This window comes from Suncus etruscus, chromosome 3, assembly GCF_024139225.1.
Source record: "Suncus etruscus isolate mSunEtr1 chromosome 3, mSunEtr1.pri.cur, whole genome shotgun sequence".
Taxonomy (NCBI): domain Eukaryota; kingdom Metazoa; phylum Chordata; class Mammalia; order Eulipotyphla; family Soricidae; genus Suncus; species Suncus etruscus.
The window spans coordinates 17,713,969-17,737,707 of record NC_064850.1 but is presented as its reverse complement, the minus strand read 5'-3'; the positions used below and the strand labels follow the sequence as shown (position 1 = coordinate 17,737,707).

The following is a 23,739-nucleotide window of genomic DNA, read 5'->3' as shown; positions in this document are numbered from 1 at the left end:
TATGGATATAAGAAAAAAGTAATTACTAAAATAATAATAAAATATTAGACCGGATCAATAGTATGCTCAGTACCTTCTTAACCCAAAGTAATTTGCCTATTACCTACTGTGTCATCTCTAGGATATGGGACACAGGCCTTTGTCCTGCTTGAAAGAAAAATATAGCCCAGATAAAGATCTTTAATGCATTTTCTATGCTGGTGAAACTAAAAGTAGAGGCTATAGTAACGTGGATGAGTCCTGTATTGTCCCAGTTCCTATAATTCACTTCAGTTGCATCCTTTATTTATTTATTTATTTATTTATTTATTTATTTTAATTTTCTGTTTGGGGCTTATACTCAGGGCTTACTCCAAACTCTACTCAAGAGATCATTCTTGGTGGACAGATCAGGGGACCAAATGCAGTGCCAGAGATCAAGCTCCATGCGCAAGTTAGCACTCTCTACCTGTTATATTATTGTGTGGGTCCTACTTGTAACCTAAATAAACACTTTCTAAATAAGAAAAACATTAAATGCACTAATTTAGAAGTTGTAAAGTTGCACAGGAAACATACTGATGCAAAGATTTAGGCTCAGTTTTAGGTTCTCCCACCTACTCAGTATTGGTGCATTATACAGTTGAGAATTCTTAGGTAGCTTTTTTAAGTCAAAATGAACAATGCACCAATGAACCAATTTGCTGGATTTATTCTTTTCATTCTTTGCTAAATAATATTTACTTGAAAATGATAACTCATTTTAAATAGCACAGGCTAGTCTAGAAAGTCATTTAGATGAAATAGCTTTTGAAGATGTCTGTGATGCTTTGTTCGCTCTTTGAAACCAAATTTTACTGTAGCTTTTAGCCATTTGTATACAGCTGTTTTGCTGTGGTCAAATTTCAGTGTATTTGGGAACTTTACTTGGGAATATTACTTTAGGGAGTGAAGATTTTTATGCACATTGATTTACATAGTTTTTATGTTTGGACATAGCTCTTTTATTTTGTTCTGGGTTTTGTTTGTTTGTTTGTTTGTTTGTTTGTTTTACCACTCCCTGCAGTGTTCAAGGCTAACTCCTGGTTCTGCTTTCAGGAACCACTCTGGCAGGCTTGGGGGAACTGTATGTATGTGATTGTAGGGACTGAACCAGGGTTGGCCATTTGCAAAGCAAACACCGTACCTGCTGCACTCCAGCCCAGTTCTGTCGTTTAGTACAATTTATTTCATCGCGTATACTATCTTTTGTACTTTCCAAAATATAAAAACACACTAATCAACTCAGTTCAATTACTAAATTACTACTTCTGCGTGCTTTACTCTTTTGAGACGTAATCAGTATCTAAAACATGAAACAAAATAAACTCTACAAAGATAAACAAACAAATCCAACAGCTGGGATGAAACAACTGCTGTAAAAATAACACTAAGTAAAATCCTAAAGAAAAATGTAAAACCATTTCAGGGATTGAAGTAATAGTACACTGGGTAGGGCGTTTGCCTTAAACGTGGTCCACCTGGGTTCAAATCCCCAGCAACCCATATGGTCCACCAAGCCTGCCAGAAGTGATTTTTTTTTTTTTTTTTTTTTTTTGGTTTCTGGGTCACACCTGGCAGCGCTCAGGGGTTACTCCTGGCTCTACGCTCAGAAATCGCTCTGGCAAGGCTCGGGGGACCATGTGGAATGCCAGGATTCGAACCACCGTCCTTCTGCATGCAAGGCAAATACCCTACCTCCATGCTATCTCTCCAGCCCAGGGATCTCAAACTCAATTTACCTGGGGGCCGCAGGATGCAAAGTCGGGGTGAGGCAGGGCCGCATAAGGGATTTCGCTTACCGAATATTCGCAATAAAAAATCGCATCAGTACGAAAAAAATCGCAAAAGATCGCATTAAACATTTGCACACCCCGAACGGAACTGCTCAGGGTATGCGAATGTTTAATGTGATTTTTTTTCTTACTAATGTGATTTTTATTGTGATTATTCGGTAAGCGAATAATCACGAATACTATGATATTTGAAGGCCACAAAATGTTGTATGGAGGGCCGCAAACGGCCCGCGGGCCGAGAGTTTGAGACCCCCCCCCCCCCCCCCCCCCCCGCTCCAGCCCCTGGCCAGGAGTGATTTCTAAGTGCAAAGCCAGGAATAACCCTGTTACTCCTGTTACTGCTGGGTATACCCAAAATCCCCCACCCCAAAAAAACCCAAACAACAAAAACCATTCCAAAAAACACACACACGTGTGTGTGTGTGTGTGTGTGTGTGTGTGTGTGTGTGTGTATTACAAGGAAAAGATTTTTGGGAAGCAATTAACGAAAGCTATCACCCAATAATTTGGTTTATTAGAGAAAAGGCCATTAGGCCATTAAGTAAATAGGCATTAACAAATGATTTGCATCTGCACCTGGACAAAGCATTTCTTTTTTTTTTTGTTTTTTTTTGTTTTTTTGGGCCACACCCGGTAACGCTCAGGGGTTACTCCTGGCTATGCTCTCAGAAGTTGCTCCTGGCTTGGGGGACCATATGGGACGCCGGGGGATCGAACTGTGGTCCGTCCAAGGCTAGCGCAGGCAAGGCAGGCACCTTACCTCTAGTGCCACCGCCCGGCCCCAAAACAAACACTGGTTGGACAACATGTAGGACAACATGTAGGACACATGCCTTGCACATAGCCAACCTGGTTTTTTGTTTGTTTGTTTGTTTGTTTTTTGGGCCACACCCATTTGACACTCAGGGCTTACTCCTGGCTATGTGCTCAGAAATCGCCCCTGGCTTGGGGGGACCATATGGGACGCCGGGGGATCGAACCGCGGTCCGTGGACAAAGCATTTCTCTTCTTACTTTCTTATTCTGTAAAATGAAGATGTTGGCACAGTGAGACACCACCTCACACCCTTTTGGAAGGCTCCTACCACACAAACTGAAAACAACAACTGCTGGAAAAGATAAGGAGAAATTGTAACTCTTTTTTCTTTTTCTTTTTTTTTTGGGGGGGGCACACCCAGTGTTGCTCAGGGGTTACTCCTGGCTGTCTGCTCAGAAATAGCTCCTGGCAGGCACGGGGGACCCTATGGGACACCGGGATTCGAACCAACCACCTTTGGTCCTGGATCGGCTGCTTGCAAGGCAAATGCCGCTGTGCTATCTCCCCGGGCCCGAAATTGTAACTCTTAACACTAATGATGGGAATGTAAAAAGAGTGCAGCTACTATGTAAAATTACTTTGGTGATTCCTTAAAATAAATAATTGAAAATATATAGGTTCAGGGGCCGGGCGGTGGCGCTGGAGGTAAGGTGCCTGCCTTGCCTGCACTAGCCTAGGTGGAACCGCGGTTCGATCCCCCGGCGTCCCATATGGTCCCCCAAGAAGCCAGGAGCAACTTCTGAGCGCATAGCCAGGAGTAACCCCTGAGCGTCACAGGGTGTGGCCCAAAAATCAAAAAAAAAAAAAAAAAGAAAATATATAGGTTCGGAGATAGCACAGTGGTAGGACGTTTGCCTTGCACGCAGTAGACCCAGGGTGGACGGTGGTTTGAATCACGGCATCCCATATGGTCCCCCAAGCCAGCCAGGAGCAACCCCTGAGCCCCACCAGGTGTGACCCAAAACCAAAAAAAAAGAAAAAAGAAAAGAAAAGAAAACCTAAAAAAAAATTGAAAATATATTATTTATCCCACCTGAGCAACTACTCAAATAATTAAAAGCTGAATTTCTTGTTTGTTTGTGTTTGTTTTGGGGCAACACCCAGAAGAGCTCTGGGTTTACTCCTGACTGCAGCACTCAGGTATCACTCCTGGCAGTCTTGGAGGATCATATGGGGTGCCAGAAATTGAACCCAGATTGGCTACATGCAAGGCAAATACTCACTCCACTGTAATATTGCTCCAGACCCTTAAAATATTTTTAATGCCTGACTAGAGGAAATGGGAGCCCTAATTATTGCGGGGGGGGGGGGTGGTTAAAAACTAGCACCAATTTTCTGATAAAGTGATAATTTATCACAAAAGTCTTAAAAGAAATACATACTTTTGGACCCAATAATTCCATTTCAAGAAATTTATCCAAAGAATTATCCATAAACGTGTGCAATAATATAGCTTAATGAAGGTTTTTATTAGTGAGAATAGTAACTCTAAATTGGGAAAATCATAATAAATAACATATTTGAATAAATTATAGCACACCAATTTAAACAATGCAATGCTGTCATCTAAAAGGGTATGAAGTATATAGTATATATACTATAAAGTATATATATATATATATATATAAAGTTTTATATAAAGTTTTGTTAGTTCTGAGAAATTTGTTTTGGGGCCACACCAATTGTGCTCATAACTTACCGTGGAAGAGTTTGAGGAACCATATAGGATGTCTGAGATAGAATCCAGATCAATCAAAGTGAAGGCAAGAGCGAAAATTATTTTTAAATTTATGTCACAGGGCTGGAGAATTGAGAAAAGGATTAAAGCACTTTGCATATGACTGAGCACACTTCAATCCCCAGGACTATATGGCTCCTCATTCTCACTCCACCTAGCATTTCCATGAGCACAGAGCAGGGAGTAGTCTCTTAGCACTACTCTATTAAATTAAAAAAAATGGCTTTCAGAGCCACTTGAAAAAAAACATCTAAAACATCTAAAATTTTATCATGATTCAAAAAGAAGTTGACTGGGGCCAGAGAGATATGCAGTGGGTAAGGGACCACCTTGCATGTAAATGACCCCAGTGCAATCCTTGGCACCAGATACGGTCACTCAATGAAGACTATCGGAAGTGATCCCTGAGCACAGAACTAGGAGTAAGCCCTGTGCACCCCAGGTATAGCTCCAAAGACAAATGAAACACAACAAAAGAGCTTATATCTGGTTCCTGATTTCTTCTCAAATCTTACTGAAAGCCATTATCCCTCCCTGTTCATTTGTTTGCTTTTTAATCAACCATATCAAGTAACAAATTTCAGCACTTTGCTATCTCACCTCAGCCCAGAGTACTTAATTTTAGTCAGATCTATAAGACCGCTAGCCTCATTTCTAGAGAGAAAAGCATGAATCTTTGTTCTTATATATACCTTGCTTTTCTTCAGGTTGTGATTATACATCATTACTTTCTGGTTTATATTCCTTCACAATACTTGTTCTATGTAAGTTCTATGAGAGCAAGGACTTTGTTTTATGCACTGCTGCTATCTCTAGTATCAAGAATAGATTATGGCTTTTAAAGCAGACACTCAATAAATACACTCAATTATGTTGAATGAATGAATTATATGAAAAAACTGGCTTCACATATTGAGTATAAAAGAAATGTAAAAAATAGGCACTCATGGTTTTTCTTCTATATTCCCTAAAGAACAGGAAAAAAAGGCCAAAAAAGATGTCATCCAAAATATTAATATTATTTAAATTTCCAATGACTTATCTGTACTTTAATACTTGCTTTTCTATTTTGTAAACCTTCTGTAACAATCAAATGTTATTTGTATACTAAGGAAAGATTTTTTAAGTAATAAATAATAACCTACCAGTCCATTTAAGTTCTTTATGTTGTTTCTTCCTAAAGACAATATCCTCAAGTTTTCTGTAGTAGAAAGAAAGCAATAAAAGTACAAATACAAAATATAAATTATATAAAATTATAAACAGTATTATGTAATATATTTGTTAATACAAGCAAGCTCATATTCATAAAAAGTATTGATGTGAAGTGGGGCAAGCTCAGTGGCTCAGAGCATTTGCGTGGCAAGTGTAGGGTTCAGACTCTGTAAGTTCAGACGCTGGTGCCACCACATGCACCAACCTTGATCCTGGTTGTTCTGTTGTTTAGATCTGGCAGCTCTGTGATCCCAGTGCAGTGTGTGTGAGCACCTCAACAAAGGAGTGCAGCCCCAGCTAAAAGATAGGTGAGTATCATGGCCTGAAGTACACTCCCTGGTAAGCACCTGTGTGAACACCCAAGTAACCTATGGCAATTGCTACAGCCAGAATAGAAAGATGTAGGCAAGTGTGCAAGCGCTGCAACCTGGTGTACAACTCAAGCTCACGCACAACAGCCAAGTGTGTAGACCCTGGTGCTTACAACTTCAACAACAAATGGAAAGAAAGAGGTGCAAAATAAAAGTTCTTAATTGCTTTTCTCTTTTGGGCCACACCAGGCAATGCTTGGGGGTCATTCTGGCCTCTGCACTGAGGAATCACTCCCAGTGGTGCTCGGTAGATCAAATGGGATACAGGGTATTGAAACCAGGTAGGCTACATGCAAAGCTAATGTCCTACCTGCCATACTATCATTCTGTCCACTTAACTGTTCTTTTAATTTTAAAATCCCAACTCTAGAATCTTAAAAAAAAATTAAGCCAGGAAGTACAATCTAACAAATGTGTGGTATGTGAAATAATAAAAGTTACTTGCCGCCCCCCCCCCCCCAGAGGACAGAAAATGAGTAACACAACAGCTGGATGTGCTTGTGACTGATCTCTGGTCATCAGTGACAATGGTGAAGGGAAAAGAAAAATTGAACTTTGAAGAATATGTATTTCTTTTTATATTACATTTTTAAATTTTTTTAGTCACCTAAACAATTCCAAAGATATTTCACGACTAGGTTTCAGGCATACAGTGTTTCTTTTTTTTTTTTCTTTTTTAAATATTACTCTTTTATTTTACTGAGTTTTCCTTCTGAACACTTATCAATAACATTCAGAGGAACATTAATATATTCAGTTAAAAAAAAGATACTGCAAATTGAAGCAAGTGATAATGTTACAGATGATCAGAAGTTCATTTATAAGGATAACATACAGTGTTTCAACACTGATTTCTTCACCAATGTCCCCTTCCCTCCACCAGTGACCCCAGCCCCCACTTATTTTGCCGCCCATCCACCAGTCTGCCTGTGTAAGAGGAACTTTTGCTTTTATATATATATTTTATATATATTATATTAATATATTTATAAATTATATATATTATATATATATCGGGCCACAACCAGTGATGCTCAGGAGTTACTCCTGGCTGTGCACTCAGAAATCGCTCCTGGCTTGGGGGACCATATGGGAAGCTGGAGATCAAACCGCAGTCTGTCCTAGCATGTGCATGGGAGATGCCCTACTGCTTGTGCCTCCGCTCTGGCCCACTTTTGCTTTTTTTTTTTTTTTTTTTTTTTTTTTTGGGTTTTTGGGCCCCACCCATTTGACGCTCAGGGGTTACTCCTGGCTATGCGCTCAGAAGTCGCTCCTGGCTTGGGGGACCATATGGGACGCCGGGGGATCGAACCGTGGTCCATCCTAGGGTAGCGCAGGTAAGGCAGGCACCTTACCTTTAGCGCCACCGCCCGGCCCCCACTTTTGCTTTTTTTTAAGGTTCTACATTGTGGCTTACAATACTGTACTGATAGGGTTTTATATATAATAATTTGCCACCTTTTCTTTGGTGGGGCAGTGGTTTTGGCCATACCCAGAAGTATACAGGGCTTACCCCTAGCTCTGCACTCAGGGATCACTCCAGATAGTGAGTGCTTGGGGGTCCATATGGGATGCCAAGGATCAAATCCAGGTTCGCAGTTTGCAAAGCCCTACCCACTGTGTTATCACTCAGAACCCAACTATCAGCACCACCTCCTCCTCCCAGTTAAATACTTCCCTTCTCCAAAGTCATTGTCCCCTCTCTGTCTTATCGTTCAACCTCCCCCCACTTACCAAGTGGCATGTTTCCTACTAAAGACCAGTTTTCTTTTTTTTTTTTTGCCTTTTTTTTTTTTTGCTTTTTAAAGACCAGTTTTCATGTTGCTTCCCTTGCTTTTGGATATTAGTTATTCTACTATTGTTTCTTTTTTACCCCATATGAGAGATATAATTCTGTGTTGGTCTCTCTCCCTCTGATTTCACTCAGCACGATACTCTTCAGAATCATCCAGGAAGCCTATTTCAAATCTATCATGATATAATGATTAGTTAACACTAGAAAATAGAAACATAATTAAGTCTAGTCTACCTCGCTCCACACAAGGGCTGATGTTACAGTAATAGTAATACAGTAATAGGTTTCCAGCTTCTGCTTGGTTTCCTAATCACTGCAGAGCAAACCCAAGCATGAGACAGGAGGAGCCCCTGAGCATAATGGGTCTGTGCCCCACCCCCCCCAAAAAAAGAGCCAGAGAGACAATAGAGGAGTTAAGGCACTTGCCTTACACACAGCCAACTCTGGTTTGATCCCAGAGTGATATGCCAAGTGATACACCAAGTATCACTGGGTATGGCCCAAAAAGTTAAAATAATACTAGTTTTTTTTTGTGGGTGAGAGAGGAGAGAGGAGAGAGAAACACACCCAGAAGTGCTATGGATTATCTCTGACTCTGCTCAGCAGTCATTACTGGCAGTGTTCAGGAAACTATATGTGATTAAATTCAGCCACTCACATTCAAGACAAATCACCTTAAGCCCATACTAACAATCTCTCTAGCCCAGAAGTACTAATTCTTTTTGTTTGTTTTAGAGCCACACTCAGCAGCACTTGGATTACTCCTGACCAAGCTTGGTGGGCTCATATGGGATGCCCTGTGCAACACAAAAGACCTACCCACTATTGCTCTGGCCCCAGAAGTACTCATTCTTTTTTTTTTTTTTTTTTTGATTTTGGGTCACACCCGGCGGTGCTCAGGGGTTACTCCTGGCTGTCTGATCAGAAATAGCTCCTGGCAGGCACAGGGGACCATATGGGACACCGGGATTCGAACCAACCACCTTTGGTCCTGGATCGGCTGCTTGCAAGGCAAACACCACTGTGCTATCTCTCTGGGCCCTGAAGAAGTATTCATTCTTAAAAGCAGAATTATAGCAAGATGATTCATAGCAAATATATGGCACAAATATCTATGCTACCTCACTCCACACCTACAGCAGGTATCAAGAGTTAATCAAGACATACTTTCTCACATTTAGGTTTTGAAACTTAATTTATCTCAAAGTCACAACCAATGAACCAGTCTTATCAAGTCTTATATTCATTTTTATAATTATGATAGTCATTTTGAGGAGGAGAAACACCTGGTGGGGCTCAGGAGCTACTTTCAGTCAGTGCTTGGAAATGACTACCAATAGTGTTCTGGGAACTATGAGGGATGGAACCCCTGCCCCTTCTCCTCACATGTATACCAGTTATTTATCTCTGCAATCCATCATAGTCATTTTTTAAATGAAACCATTCTGTTATATAAATTATGTTATCAGTTTAATCTTCTTTAAGCAAGTTATTTTAATCATAGAGAAAGCCAATTTGTTTGCGAAAATGGGGGTGTGAGGCTTGGCTTTGGTTTGAGGTTTTTGGAGGTGTTGGGTTTCTTTTTTTATTCCCAAGTTGCTGTTTATTATTAATAAAACGCATTATTTAAAGTTTTTCTTTTAAAAGATCCAATGTTCTGTAAAGTTTTCAAATTACTATCACAGATTTAAGAGATTTTGGTTTCTCAGGACCAATGTTCTAATAATAATGAAAGATAGAATAAGATACCTTCCATCTCCCAGAGTCTTGTTTTAAAAAGAAATACAGTGCTACAGCAATAAAAATAAATTTATAGAGAAATACAATGTGTCTTCATTTTTGTCAGGCCAGTACAGTAAGTCCTAGTTTATCATCATGGCCAGGTTCTTAGTACTTTAAGAATTATGCTGGGGTGGGAGCTAGAGTGATAGCACAACAGGTTGGACTTTTGCCTTACATGTGACTCATCCAGGTTGGATCCCTAGCACCCCATATAGTCCCCGGTGCCCCTAAATGATCCCTGAGCACAGAACCAAAAGCACTGAGCAAAAAACCCTGAGCACTGGCAGGTATAACTCCCTAAAACAAACAACAAAACACACACAACAAAATTACAAAGGCCCCCAATCTGAAGGAATGAAAATAATGTTTGTAGGGACCGGAGCATTATCACATTTGCCTTACACTCGGCTAACACTGAACAGAACTGGTTCAATTCCCAACATATCATATGGTCCCCCGAGCCTGCCAGGAGCAATTTCTGAATGCAGAGCCAGGAGTAACCCCTGAGGGTCGCTGGATGTAACCCCAAAACAAAACAAAATAAAAATAATGTTTTTTTTTTTTTGGTTTTTGGGCCACACCCTGTGACGCTCAGGGGTTACTCCTGGCTATGCGCTCAGAGGTTGCTCCTGGCTTCTTGGGGGACCATATGGGACGCCGGTGGATCGAACCGCGGTCCGTCCTAGGCTAGCGCAGGCAAGGCAGGCACCTTACCTCCAGCGCCACCGCCCGGCCCCAAAAAATAATGTTTAAAAAAAAAAAAAAAGCCTCTGGTATCCAAGTTTAGTTGAAAATTGACTTCAAGAGCAAAAAAAGGAGACAATGAAATTGATTAGGAAAAAATCACTCAAATCAAAATACATGCTTTTCAAACTGAGTTGTGCAAAATTGATTTAGTGAGTTATGAAAAGTATTCATAAAATTAAAGCCCAAATTTTTGATGTATATAGAAACTTAAATTGTGAGAGCAAATATGCTTTTCAAATTTTATTCCAGTTAACATTTGATATTGTGTACTCTAACTATGGAAACTGATCAAAAGGTTTGAAAAACATAAAGGGGAGAGAAGGTCTAAATCAAACTATAGTCCATGGGCCACTGTTGTTCATAGTTTGTTGTTTTGTTTTGTTTTTAAAAAACTATAGTCCAGCCCTCCAACAGTCTGAGGGACAGTAAGCTGGCTTCCTTTTTAAAAAGTATGAGGACCTCTGGTCTAAATTAATGTTATAGTTTCTGGAAAGAACAGCAACAAATTATCTGAGAGCTCTTTCAAAGAGTAGAGTTAGCAGAATTTGATGATTAATTTGGATGTAGAGCATTAGGGAGAGAAAGAGTGAATATGGGAGGTTAAATAATGCCTCGCAGAAAAATACCAACATGCTAATCCCCAAATCAGTGAATGTTATATTACAATGGAAAAAAAAAAAGCTGGGGCCGGGAAGGTGGCGCTAGAGGTAAGGTGTCTGCCTTACAAGCGCTAGCCAAGGAACGGACCTCGGTTCGATCCCCCAGTGTCCCATATAGTCCCCCCAAGCCAGGGGTGATTTCTGAGCACATAGCCAGGAGTAACTCCTGAGCGTCAAACGGGTGTGGCCCAAAAACCAAAAACCAAAAAAAAAAAGCTATATTAACACTGCAGATGTGATTACTTTAGGAATCCTGAGTTAGGGAGAAGCTCTTCATTGAACAGGTATTCCCTATGCAATCACATATCTACACAGAAGAGGGAGACAGAGAAATATGAATTGCCTTGACAGCTCAGTGGTAGAATACATGCCTATGTGTTGGGAACTGACTTGTTTGAGGACATTTTGCTGTTCTTTCTGCCATAGCCCAGCTTTTCACCTAAAAGCAATATGCAGTCTTGCTGTAAATTTTTGAGCTAAGAGAAAAGAATGTACAGCTGCAGGACATAATTTAGCTCTTAGCCCGGAGGAGAGTAAAAACTGCCTGGTACAGTTATCAGAAACTAGGCCCCATTCCTTAAGACCACATTCCGGAGTAATTTAGGCTGTTATCAATAAGTATATGCTATATTGTCTGTTCAAGATCACTTAGGCAAGCACATATTGCACCATTTCCTGATAGTCAAGCAATTAGGAATGCAGCTAGAAGGACACTAGAAGTTTCCATTGAAACAGCACGTTCAGCATAGCTTGAAGGTCATCCAGCCCCTAGCCCACTGCCCACTTCCTTATGAGCCTTCGCGCCAAAAGTATGATTGACAGCACCTTTGTACTGCCCCCTTCTCCTTCACTATAAAAGAAGGAGTTATATTTCAATAAACGCCTTTGAACAGTGAAATATTGCCTTAGGCCATTTATTATTAACCTCTCTTAAATTTCTTACAGTGTGGTTGTGCTTCTACTCAGCAAAATAGGAGTGCGGTCGTCTGAGAAGCCTTCCCAGCTAATTCCTGCTGGCCGGGCCCCCCTGGGGGGCTTCTGAACTTTGCATTTTGGCGCCCAACGCTGGGCTCGAAGATCACCGCCACACTCCGAACGACTACAGGTCGGCGAGTCTAGAGCTCCTTCGTAAATCGCGGAAATTACCTCATCAGGGTAAGCGTTGAAACGAGTTAGCCTTAATCAAATATTTAAACTGCAGTTTTTCCAGTCGTTCCGATCGCTGCCCCTGATTGGCTTTTGGGGCTTAACCCATAGGATACGCTACCATGGGTAATTCTTTGAGTACTGAACTTAAATTCATTAAATATATACAGTCTGAGTTGAAAGCCAGACATATAGAGGTTACCAAAAAAGATATTTGTAATTTTTTAATGTTTTGTTCATGATGTTTGCCAAAAATACCCATCGAACTCGCTACCATGGGTGCCACGTTATTTGTAATTTCTTAATGTTTTGTTTATGATGTTTGCCAAAAATCTAGTTTTCAGGTTCCTGTCGCTTTAAATCTCTCAGTTCCCTCCCTCCTTTAACCCTTCATCTTCACTTCTGCCGCTTCAACCTCTGTGCTAATCCTGTTAAAGCCGCTGCTTTTTTCCCTGAGCAGCTCTCCCCGGCGGGCGGGCGAAAATTCCGCCGCTTTCCACCTACTACCTTTCCTGTCTTTCTCCCTAATAAAAAAAGTCTTTCTCCGCCTACTCAGTAGCCTCTGCCGCTAACAGTCAGCCACTTTCCTAACCTTGCCTCCAGCTTTTCTGTCCTTGCAAAACTAAAAGCTGCCTTTAAAAATCTCCCTGGCGTTTCTCCTACCCTGCCATAGCCTGCCTCAGCTCCGTCCTTGCTCCGTCAAAGTTTTTACTCCCCTCCTTAGCCAGCAATTGCAACAATACAAAGCCTTTAATTAAAAAAGCCACACAGCTGTTTCAAGCCGTGTGACCCCAGCCCCTTACACGCTCTCCTGCTTGAAATCTATTGGGGGCGGCGCTGTCTCCCCCGCTGAAAAGCTGAACTCTTGCAAAGTTAACTTTTTCTCCGCAGTAAAATCTTTCCTTCCAGCAAGCAAGCACAGATTCTAATCTCTGAGCTCATCGCTGGCTTCACCTTAAAGGGACAGCGCCCATTTTCCAAATCCCAGCTTAAACCCGGTTCCACACGTGGCAACAAACTTTTGCTACTCCCCCCCCCCCCCTCTTGGCCATGCGGCCGCTTCAGCAAAATTCAGCGAGCAGGGCGAAAACCTCCCATCCCTTACTATACAAATGCCTATCTTCCCTCAGGCTTTTATAATTGTCTCTCTGGTGCTACAAATGTTCCTTTTTCCTGAGTTGGGATGCCTAAGTTGAAATGTTTTTCTAAATATAAAGGCCACAGTTGGTAAAATTAAATGTGTTACAAAATGTCATAAATATAAAGTTTGTAAAGTGGTTCAGGTCATGGGCATTTTTTAATAGTTTAAGCTCCTTAATCTGCGTTTAAATAACATTTTGTAACATTTTTAACTTTGTTTTTGAAGAATAATTTGTAAATATAACACAGGTGTCTTTCTTACCTCTGCATTGGGAAGAAAAGCAAAACTCCTTTGTTAAAATTACTGCACATGTTTAGAAAGTTAATTTTTTAAGAACTAAAATAATACAAGTGAGCAAAATAAGTTGGTCAGCTTTCCTTAACAATAATGTGTAAACATTCCAAAACTCTAAGCTAAGCCTAAGCTCTTTTGAATGCATATAAATATAGCAAAATAGCATTGCCATTTGAAAAACTTAAACCAAATAATCTAAACCTTAAAAGTGGTTAGGCAGTTCAAATAGTGGCATAAAAGCCATTTCAATAACAAAAACAATATGATAACTAGTTAAATAAATTTGTTCATAAATTATTGTTCATAAACTTAAACCTTAAGTAGCTTTATTTCTTTTCTTAATTTCAAGCTTAATTTTAAACTCAAAGGTAAGTACAAATAATTTTGCATTTTCCAAGTTTAATCTTAAGTTGTCTCTGTTCATGTTGTGGTTAGCCCTTTTTAAAATAATATTGTTAATTAGTATCATAAAAGTAACTAAATTTTATAAGCAAATTAACAAGTATTAAAAATAATTTTGGTCTTAAGCTCTAGGTGTGTAAATGCATCAAATGTCTTTAACTATATTTTATAATGTCTAAACATTTTGTCAATTTGGTATCTAATATTTTTTACAAATTATTCACTTTAAGTCTTCAAAGTAAAAACAGTTGTTTTTTAAAGTCAGTTTTTTATACCTTTAATAATCATAGTTCATGCTCTTGTGTTTAATCATAAAATTTTAACACTTTATTACAGCTGTCTTACTGTTCTACTGTAAAACCAATTTATAACAAACCTGTTCATTTTCAGCACATACTATCATACTTCAGAGTAAAAACTTCTTCTACAGTGCTCCTCTAACCATTTCACTTAACAAAATTTTTTAACTGCTTACATTTTACTTCATGTTTTAAACTTCAAATTAAAATTGTTTTAAAAATGTTTTGTGTTAAAGCTAAACCTTAAAATTTATTTTCAGCAGTTCCACTCCAGCTACATTAACAATTTTTTACAAACATGCCGGCTAAATATTTAAAAGCGCTTGTCAATTTTTCCAATGCAAATTTTGAATAAGTCCTCTTGTCTGTTCATGTGTGTGTGTTATGCGTGAAAGTGGCCACAATGTTGTGTTTCGTGTTTGTTCTGTCTGTCTATTTGTTATTTTTGCATTTCATATAAATACAATTTTTAAAGCCTTATCCATTTTTGAAATTTCAATTAATTTTTTTTTAACCTGGCTTAGTCTGGTCATCTAACAAACTGTGAAATCCTGCTAAAAAATTCTGTGCTAAGCTAGCTTTGTTCTATCAGCATGGCAAAAAAGGTAGGGGATGGTAAACCCCAAAAATTTCTCAAATGGCCATCAGGAATAACTTTTTCCTGGAGAATTTCTGGACTTTGCAATCCCCAGTTTTTCTGCTGTGTGTAGTTAAGGCCAATACTATAAGGCCAAATGTGGCTAGAAAAAGAAGCATCTAGCTTTAAAATAATAACTAAGAAGTTTAAAAAAAAAAAAATCATTTAAGTTCAGTTTAAAGGCTTTTGAACAATTGGCTATCATTAATTATAAGATTTTTTAAAAGTGCTAAAGTCTGGCAAAAGTCAGAAGGCATTTCTGTGGCATTCAAAAATAATCATTTTACCTCCTGCCAAGTTGTTTTCTTATAGACCTCCTACAGCTTCCTGCAGTCCTGTCCTCATTCACTTCAAAAAAGCCTGCCACCCCACCTGCTAGCTGCCATTACTGCGAACCTGTTTCTGACTGACTCCACCTTTGACAATGCTGAATTTGGTACTCTGCCTGGCTGCCTACAACCACCCCCTTCGAACCAAGGCTTCATTAATTTGTTTGCTCTACTTGACTCTCCCTTGCAAGACGATGACAACACCTCTGGTTCCTTCCCTTCCCCTTTTATGGTGCCGGATACATAGCCAACCCCCTCCCACTCATCCCCTGACCCATCCTGGAAGTAGCCCTTTGTGCCCTCGCCATGGGTGCTGAGGAAAAGTGAGCCACCCCCAATCAATTTTTGCCACAACCTGGCCCATTCACCCATTCCCCAGAACACACTGGCTATGTCAGCTCAACCTCTCCCATGCCCTGAGCTCTTCAGGACTCTGCCTGCTTCCCCACCCTTCCAGCCCACGCGGTCTTCCGGACCCCCCTCCTCTTCTCAGCTCATCCTTGTCATGATCAACGCTTCCGCCCTCCGCCCAGATGCAAACGCCTTCGGTACCTGCTATTCACCCACCTCAAACCTCATCCTACAGCTGGTCAACGCCTCCACCATCACCGACCCTGCCTGCTTTGGCAACCTCCTGCCTGTCTCTAACCCCTTCGCTCTGCGATCCAGCCCCAAGCCTCACTTCAGCATCACCTTCAAACAGGTGGTGAAACTTGAACTTTGCCTTTTGGTACCCAATATGATTCCCCCTATTGAAAATTGTAATCAAATTCTTGTCATTAATTCCTCCTTTTAGTTCATAATTGCCCCCAATTTAACGTTTCTTGCCTGTTTCACTGGTTTATCTCCCCCATTGTTTCACATTTGTTTTTTCAGTCCTAAAACTACTGTGTTTTCATTGTTTTAATGCCTAACTTACCTGTCAAACCTGCTCTCACCCTAGCCTTAATCATAGGCCTGGGTGCTACCGCTGTAAGCACAATAATTTATTCATTGGTTCATACTCTAAAATCTGTCAATGCCTTAAGTATAACTGTTGTTAATAATGTTTACAAACTTAAACTAAGTTTACAACACTTAAAGCACATTGTTAAATCCCTAGCAAAGATAGTGCAGCAAAACCACCATGCTTTAATTTGGTTTCCTTTTTTTTTTTTTTTTTTTTTTGAAGTAAGGGGGAGTCTGTGTAGCCCTTAAGGAACAATGTTGTATTTTTAAAGACAAAACTGGATTAGTTAGGGACAGCGTCCAACATATTGGTGATGATATAAAAGATTTTGAAAAACATTTCGATGAAGAACAAGGTTGGTACCAGGATTGGTTTTTCTCTTCCCCTTGGTTCTACACAATCTTGTCCACCGTTGTGGGCCCTCTTATTAGCCTCATGCTGCTCTTTTCTCTTGGCCCATGGATTTTCCGCAAAATTACTGCCTTTATTAAAAACCAGGTAGATGAAAAGGCAAAAACCTCTATTCAGGTTAACTACCAGCGTCTAACCCCGCGTGACTCCTGTGAAAACTTGGCTTTAGTCACCAAGCCGCCTTTCCAGCCACTAGTTTCCAGGAGATAGAGCGCATAGCTAACAGACGGAGCTTGCTCCGGCACTTGTGCTCCCGGCTGTGGAGACACCTACGACGGGATTAGCAAGGTCCCAGTTAGGGCACGGCCCAAAAAGGCTACAACGCATAATTCGGATCTCTGCGCGCACCCACGGCGCTTGTAGCCACCTTTTAAATGCGGCTTTGGCCGTGTCCGACCTGGTCAAACCTTGTATGCCTAAGACACGGTTCTTCCACCCGCTCACGACTTTCCTTCTTTTATTAGAAGAGAAAGGGGGAGATGTTGGGAACTGACTTGTTTGAGGACATTTTGCTGTTCTTTCTGCCATAGCCCAGCTTTTCACCTAAAAGCAATATGCAGTCTTGCTGTAAATTTTTGAGCTAAGAGAAAAGAATGTACAGCTGCAGGACATAATTTAGCTCTTAGCCCGGAGGAGAGTAAAAACTGCCTGGTACAGTTATCAGAAACTAGGCCCCATTCCTTAAGACCACATTCCGGAGTAATTTAGGCTGTTATCAATAAGTATATGCTATATTGTCTGTTCAAGATCACTTAGGCAAGCACATATTGCACCATTTCCTGATAGTCAAGCAATTAGGAATGCAGCTAGAAGGACACTAGAAGTTTCCATTGAAACAGCACGTTCAGCATAGCTTGAAGGTCATCCAGCCCCTAGCCCACTGCCCACTTCCTTATGAGCCTTCGCGCCAAAAGTATGATTGACAGCACCTTTGTACTGCCCCCTTCTCCTTCACTATAAAAGAAGGAGTTATATTTCAATAAACGCCTTTGAACAGTGAAATATTGCCTTAGGCCATTTATTATTAACCTCTCTTAAATTTCTTACAGTGTGGTTGTGCTTCTACTCAGCAAAATAGGAGTGCGGTCGTCTGAGAAGCCTTCCCAGCTAATTCCTGCTGGCCGGGCCCCCCTGGGGGGCTTCTGGACCCTGCACCTATGTTCCAGTTCACTGCATCAAACACTACTAAAGAAGGCTTCTACAGGGGCCAGCAAGGTGGCGCTAGAGGTAAGGTGTCTGCCTTGCAAGAGCTAGCCAAGGAAGGACTGTGGTTCGATTCCCCGGCGTCCCATATGGTCCCCCCAAGCCAGGAGTAATCCCTGAGCATCAAATGGGTGTGGCCTGAAAAACCAAAACAAAACGAAACAAAAAAAGAAGGCTTCTATAAAAAATGTTTTTTTCAAAAGAAGACACATGGGCAAAAGTGATAGTATAGCTGGGAGGTATATGCATGTATGTAGTATATGCATGTGGCTGACCTGCAGGGTTCATTCTCCAGCGTCCCAATATGGTCCCTGGAGCCCCAGTAGGACAATCCCTAAGTGCAGAGCCAGGAGTGAGCACCCTAGGATGTGGATCCCAAACTCAAAATATAATAATAATTATTATTACTATATTGTTATTCATAATAATCATAATATTTTTTAAAGAAGACATAACTGCAGAGCAGAGTGGCAAAATGTAGACCAAGCCAGGGAAAAAGTGTCTGCCATCAAGATCTAGGAAGGCAGGAAACATTTTTACCCTAAAGTCTCCAGAGGAAGTGTAATCTATCAAAACCTCGATTTTGTTCCAGAGGAAGCAATTTCAAACTCCAGGTCTCCAGAATTTTGAGAGAATACATTTCTGATATTTTAAGTAACCAAGTTTTAAACAGACATAGAAAACTGCCACAGCATCAAGAGGCTTTGCCACTGGGAATGAAGCAATGCCATTCACTAAGGTGCTCAGGGAGAACAGGGAAGGTGACCGACCAGCTACGTTTTAAATATGACAGGTAAGAAGTACACGCAACACAAATCTGAACAAAAGATGAATTTTACAAGTCTGATTTTTTTTCTTTCTCTTTTCTTTTTTGATTTTGTTTTGGGGCCACCCCTGGTGGCGTTCAGGGATTACTCCTGGCTCTGAGCTCAGAAATCACTCCTGGCAGGCTTGGGGGACTATATAGGCATATGGGATACCGGAGGTTGAACAGGGTTTGTCCAGGATCAGCAGCATGCAAGGCAAATGTTTATGCCCGACAGCTGTGCCATCACTCAGGCCTCAAAAGTCTGATTTTCTTTTTTTTGTTTAGTTTATTTTTGTTTTGTTTTGTTTTGGGGCCTTACCCAATGATGCTCAGGGGTTACTCCTGGCTATGCACTCAGAAATCGCTCCTGGCTTTGGGGGACCATATGGGACGCCGGAGATTGAACGCCGGAGATTGAACAGAGGTTGACCCTGGGTCAGCCGCGTGCAAGGTAAAATGCCCTGCAGCTGCGCTATCACTCCGGCCCCAAAGTCTGATTTTTCTTTAATATCGCTCAAGTCTAATTTTATGATAGCTACATCTACAATGTTCAGGTCTCACACTCTCATTTTCAAATAATCGACTTCAGGCAAAGCATAGCCTATATTTATTTCCTGCCATTTGACAATTGAAGAACAGGTGTCAGCTTCTGGAATTACACAAAGTCTCCAACAGGTTTATTCCAATATCTAAACCATCTAAGAACCATCTGTTACTATGAATCACTTACTTAAGCCATTCAGGTTGGCAATTTTTTCAATGCAGTTTGTAGACAGTGAAAGTTTCCTTAAAAAGAACAAAGGGAAATTTGCATTAATATTAAAAAGGCTTAAACAACATATCAGAAATTAGTCCCAAAGTACCCACAGAGATGACATATGACACATATATTTTCCAGCCATGGGACCAAATCTGGTAATGCTGAGGGTGAAGCTCAGGACCACCCTGTGGTGACTGGGTGGGGGCAAGGGGGGACTACAGTGCAGGGGTCAAACACTGGATCTTCACACCAGCTAGGTTGTGAAGCCATGGTTCATGGCTCTTCAACTTGAACCATGTCCCCATTTTGTCATATTATTTATATAGGGACCACAGTGGAGTGCTGGGGAAGGGGTATGAGCGGAGAGATATATTAGAAATGAAATTCAGGGTCTCACACTAGCAAGATATGTACTTTACCATTTAAGCTATCTCTACTATACCCCCAATATTAATTTTTTAACAAGTAACTTCACTAAGAAATGGCATGTATATTTTAATTTTGAAATCTTAGTCTTTTTTCTGTTTCTGATAACAAAAATATTCAATTCTTAAATTTTTTTTGCAGTTTCACTTTTTGTAGAAAATAAAAAAAAATAACTTTTCTGAAGACAAAATGAAGCGATCAAATTTGTTACATATATTATTTGACCCAACTTTACATTTATTTTGGGGGTGGGGTGGAGGGCATACCCAGTGGTGCTGGCAATGCTCAGGGACCATATTGGATGCCAGGGATAGAACTAGGGTTGGCCACATACAAGGCAAGGACCTTATGTGCTGTACTATCTATCCAGTTCCCTAGCATTATGTTTTTTTAAGGATATACATGATACTACTGTAAAACAAGTGTCCCCCCGCAAAATTTGAACTTGGGTTGGGTATGTGACTTTGACATATCTAGTTCTACAGTCCAGTACCAACCAGCTATAAAGGGGTCTGTCCCTTTAAATAAGACCCTAATCGTGATTGGCCACTGAGTCTATAAAACCCTCCCCAGGGTTAGCAGTTAGAAAGGACAGTTGGGGAGTGGGTTGGCAGTTGGAGGAGCAAGAGAAGTTTGTTGGCAGATAGAAGAGACATTGGATGATCCCAAACCCAGCTCTCTCTCCCTCTTTATTTCTCTCCTGGCATAGAGGTTTGTCAAAGACCCCTGGGCTTCTCAAATAAGTCTGTGATATTTGTCAGAGTCTTGCCTGGGCCCAAGGACTCCAGCAGCCTGGGCCCATCTTAAGTAGATGGGTATCTGACAGACATAGGGTACATTTCACACAAAAGTGCAGATATAGACATAGCTCTCTGAACTAGCTTATTCTATTATTGAAAAAATAAATCAAAAATTCCATTTAATAAGGAACAGAAAATGAGATAATGAGTTGGAAGATATCTAAGTCTGTAGTTAAGTTAAAGCATTTAGTAGAAAAAAATCTAGTTTATATAAACTTTTTTTTTTTGTTGGGGCCCACATTTGGTGACGCTCAGGGATTACTCCTGGATATGCGCTCAGAAATAGCTCCTCGCCTGGGGGACCATATGGGACACTGGGTCCATCCTAGGTCAGCGAGTGAAAGGCAATGCCCTACCGCTTGTGTCACTGCTCTGGTCCCTATATGAACTTTTTAAAAGTGAAAAACAGCTATGTGTATAAAAATTTCACATTCATTAAAACTTTCAGAAATTTATATTTATGAATTTAAGTTAAAATACATAATTCTAACCAACACACAGATAAATTACTATGACCCCCCAAAAGATTACTTTTAATAATTCATATATATTTACTTATAGTTTTCTATAAATATTGAAATTCTATAAAGATAGGATTTTTTGTTTGTTTTGGGGCCACACTCAAAAGGTATACAGAGCTTACTCGTGATTCTGCACTAAGGATCATTCCTGGTGAGACTGGGGGTCCATGTGTGGTTCTGGGGATCAAACCCAGCTAGGTTGCATATAAAGCATCACTTTAACTACTATTATCATCACTCAGTTCTATAAAGATAAAATTTTAAGAAAACATAACTACAGATTCTTAGACTTTTCGGCTTGAAAAAGTTTAATGTCTGGTCATGTTCATGTAAAAAAAAAAAAAAGCTAATTTTATTGAGCTAGGAATGTGGCTCAAGCCACAATTAGCTCAATGCTAAACTCCCAGGCTTTTAAAACTGTTTCACTAAAGATTCCATTTGCTAATTTTTACATAATTTTGAGTATATAATAGATATACAATTCAAACATTTACTTACAATAAACCACAGATCTACTTATTTATTTTGGTTTGTGCTCAGGGTATATTCCTAGCTCTGTGTTCAGGGATCACTTCTTTTGGATTTAGGGACTATATGGGTTTCCAGGGATCAAACCTGAGTTGGCCATGTGCAAGGCAAGAGCCCTACCCATTGTACTATCATTCAAGCCCATGTTAACTATTTTAACCATCACAACAAATCTTTTATTTATTTATTTTTTACAACAAATCTTATAACGTTTATATTTTGGGGCTGGAGTGATAGCATGGTGGTAGGGCATTTGCCTTGCATGCGGCTGACCTGGGATGGACCTAGGTTAGATCCCCAGCATCCCATACGGTCCCCTGAGCCTGCCAGGAGTAACCCCTGAACACTGCTTGGGTGTGACCCAAAAACAAAAAACAAAAACAACCCCCCAAAATTTATATTTCACAATTAAGAAACAGAAGCACAAAGAGTTCAAGAAATTTGCCTAATGTGATACTTAGAAAGTAGCAGAGGTTTGGGCTGGAGAGGTGGCGCTAGCTAGAGGTTAGGCATCTGCCTTGCAAGCACTAGCCTAGTACGGACCTTGGTTTGATCCCCCAGCGTCCCATATGATCCCCCCAAGCCAGGGGCGATTTCTGAGCACCTAGCCAGGAGTAACCCCTGAGTATCAAATGGGTGTGGCCCCCAAAACAAAACAAAACAAAAGTAGCAGAGGCAAATTTAAACCCACAGAGCTGGACTCAAGGCTAGTGCATATAATCTTATCATCTTGAATAAGAACTAAAATCAAGTTTAGTTTAGTTCAGTTTTGTTTTAATTTATTTGGTTTTGGGGCCAATTTAAACCCACAGAGCTGGACTCAAAGCTAGTGCATATAATCTTATCCTCTTGGATAAGAACTAAAATCAAGTTTAGTTTAGTTCAGTTTTGTTTTAATTTATTTGGTTTTGGGGCCACACCCAGTACCGCTCAAGGGTTACGCCTGCTCTGAGCTCAGAAGTCAATTCCTGGCAGGCTATGGGATGCTGGGGATAGAACCTGGGTTGGCCGTGTGCACGGCAAACACCCTACTGCTGTGCTATTATGCTGGCCCCTAAAGTCATGCTTTTTTAATAAAAAAAATTATACAAATAGATTTTATGAAATAAAGTATACTCTCCTTACAAAGTTGCATAAATATATTTGTTTTCCCCTTTATTTTAAAGATTGATACTAGTCTAATACACAGATATATATATGTCTAAGAGTTTCCAAATTGTTTATAAATGCAGATTCCTAAGTTTCATCAGAATGTTTTGTCTATATAAATTTGGGATAGGAATATATTTTATATAAGGAGATGGTAGTCAGGAAATCGCATTTAGTAAAATGCTAAATGAAAAGGAATTCCAAGTGATTCTCTGGCATTTTAGTCTTTATAAGAACAGTTACCTGAGAACAAGGTTTGAATATATCATATGTAAATGCTTCAAAATAGCCATAATGTAAAGTACTTAGAAAAATCCTTTAAAAATTAATGTGTACTGATAATTAAAGTCATAGCAAAAGAGGATTACATAATATGTACTTGATCCAATTAGAAAAATTATATTTTTAACTACACACAAAAAAATCCTAATAAAAGTTCTCAAAGATGATAACATTTAGTTATTTCAAAGTGCCTTTTCCCCACATCTTTTCATAAGAGCCTTACCCAGTGATGCTCAGAGATTATTCCTTGGTCTGCACTCTTGGTGCTGCTCAAGGGACCATATGGGATGCTAGAGATTGAATCCAGGTCAGTCTCATACATGGCACGAAGCATAACCTCTGTGCTATCTCTCCAGCTCATGTTACAATGTATTTTCACAACACAAAAAATTTTGTTTGTTTTTGTTTTGGGGATACACCAGATGCACCTTCGCTCAGGGGTTACTCCTGGCTCTGCACTCAGAAATCACTTCTGGCAGGCTCAATGGACCATTGGGATTCTGGGGATCAAACCTGGTTTGGCCGAATGCAAGGCAAATACCCTATCCACTGTGCTTTCGCTCCAGCCCCACAAAATTTTATCCTTTAAGGCCACATAATATAATAGGTAAGGAGATTGCCTTGTATGTGGGCCACCAGGGCTCAATCCTTGGCATCCCAAATGGCTCCCTGAGCGCCTCTCAGAGTGATTCCTAAGTGCAGAGCCAGGAATAACCC

The 23,739-nt window shown here is 40.3% G+C and overlaps 1 protein-coding gene across 1 annotated transcript in view; it reads right to left on the bottom strand.

The window, feature by feature from the left end:
* DNAL1 (dynein axonemal light chain 1) overlaps positions 1-23,739 on the bottom strand; it is a 50,622-nt gene that overhangs the window by 7,074 nt on the left and 19,809 nt on the right. Inside the window, exons 4-5 of the mRNA XM_049770499.1 lie at positions 19,287-19,342; positions 5,514-5,569 (exon numbers count right to left, since the gene is read on the bottom strand). Of these exons, the coding sequence (XP_049626456.1) occupies positions 5,514-5,569; positions 19,287-19,342 (112 nt within the window). The remainder of the gene's footprint in view (positions 1-5,513; positions 5,570-19,286; positions 19,343-23,739) is intronic.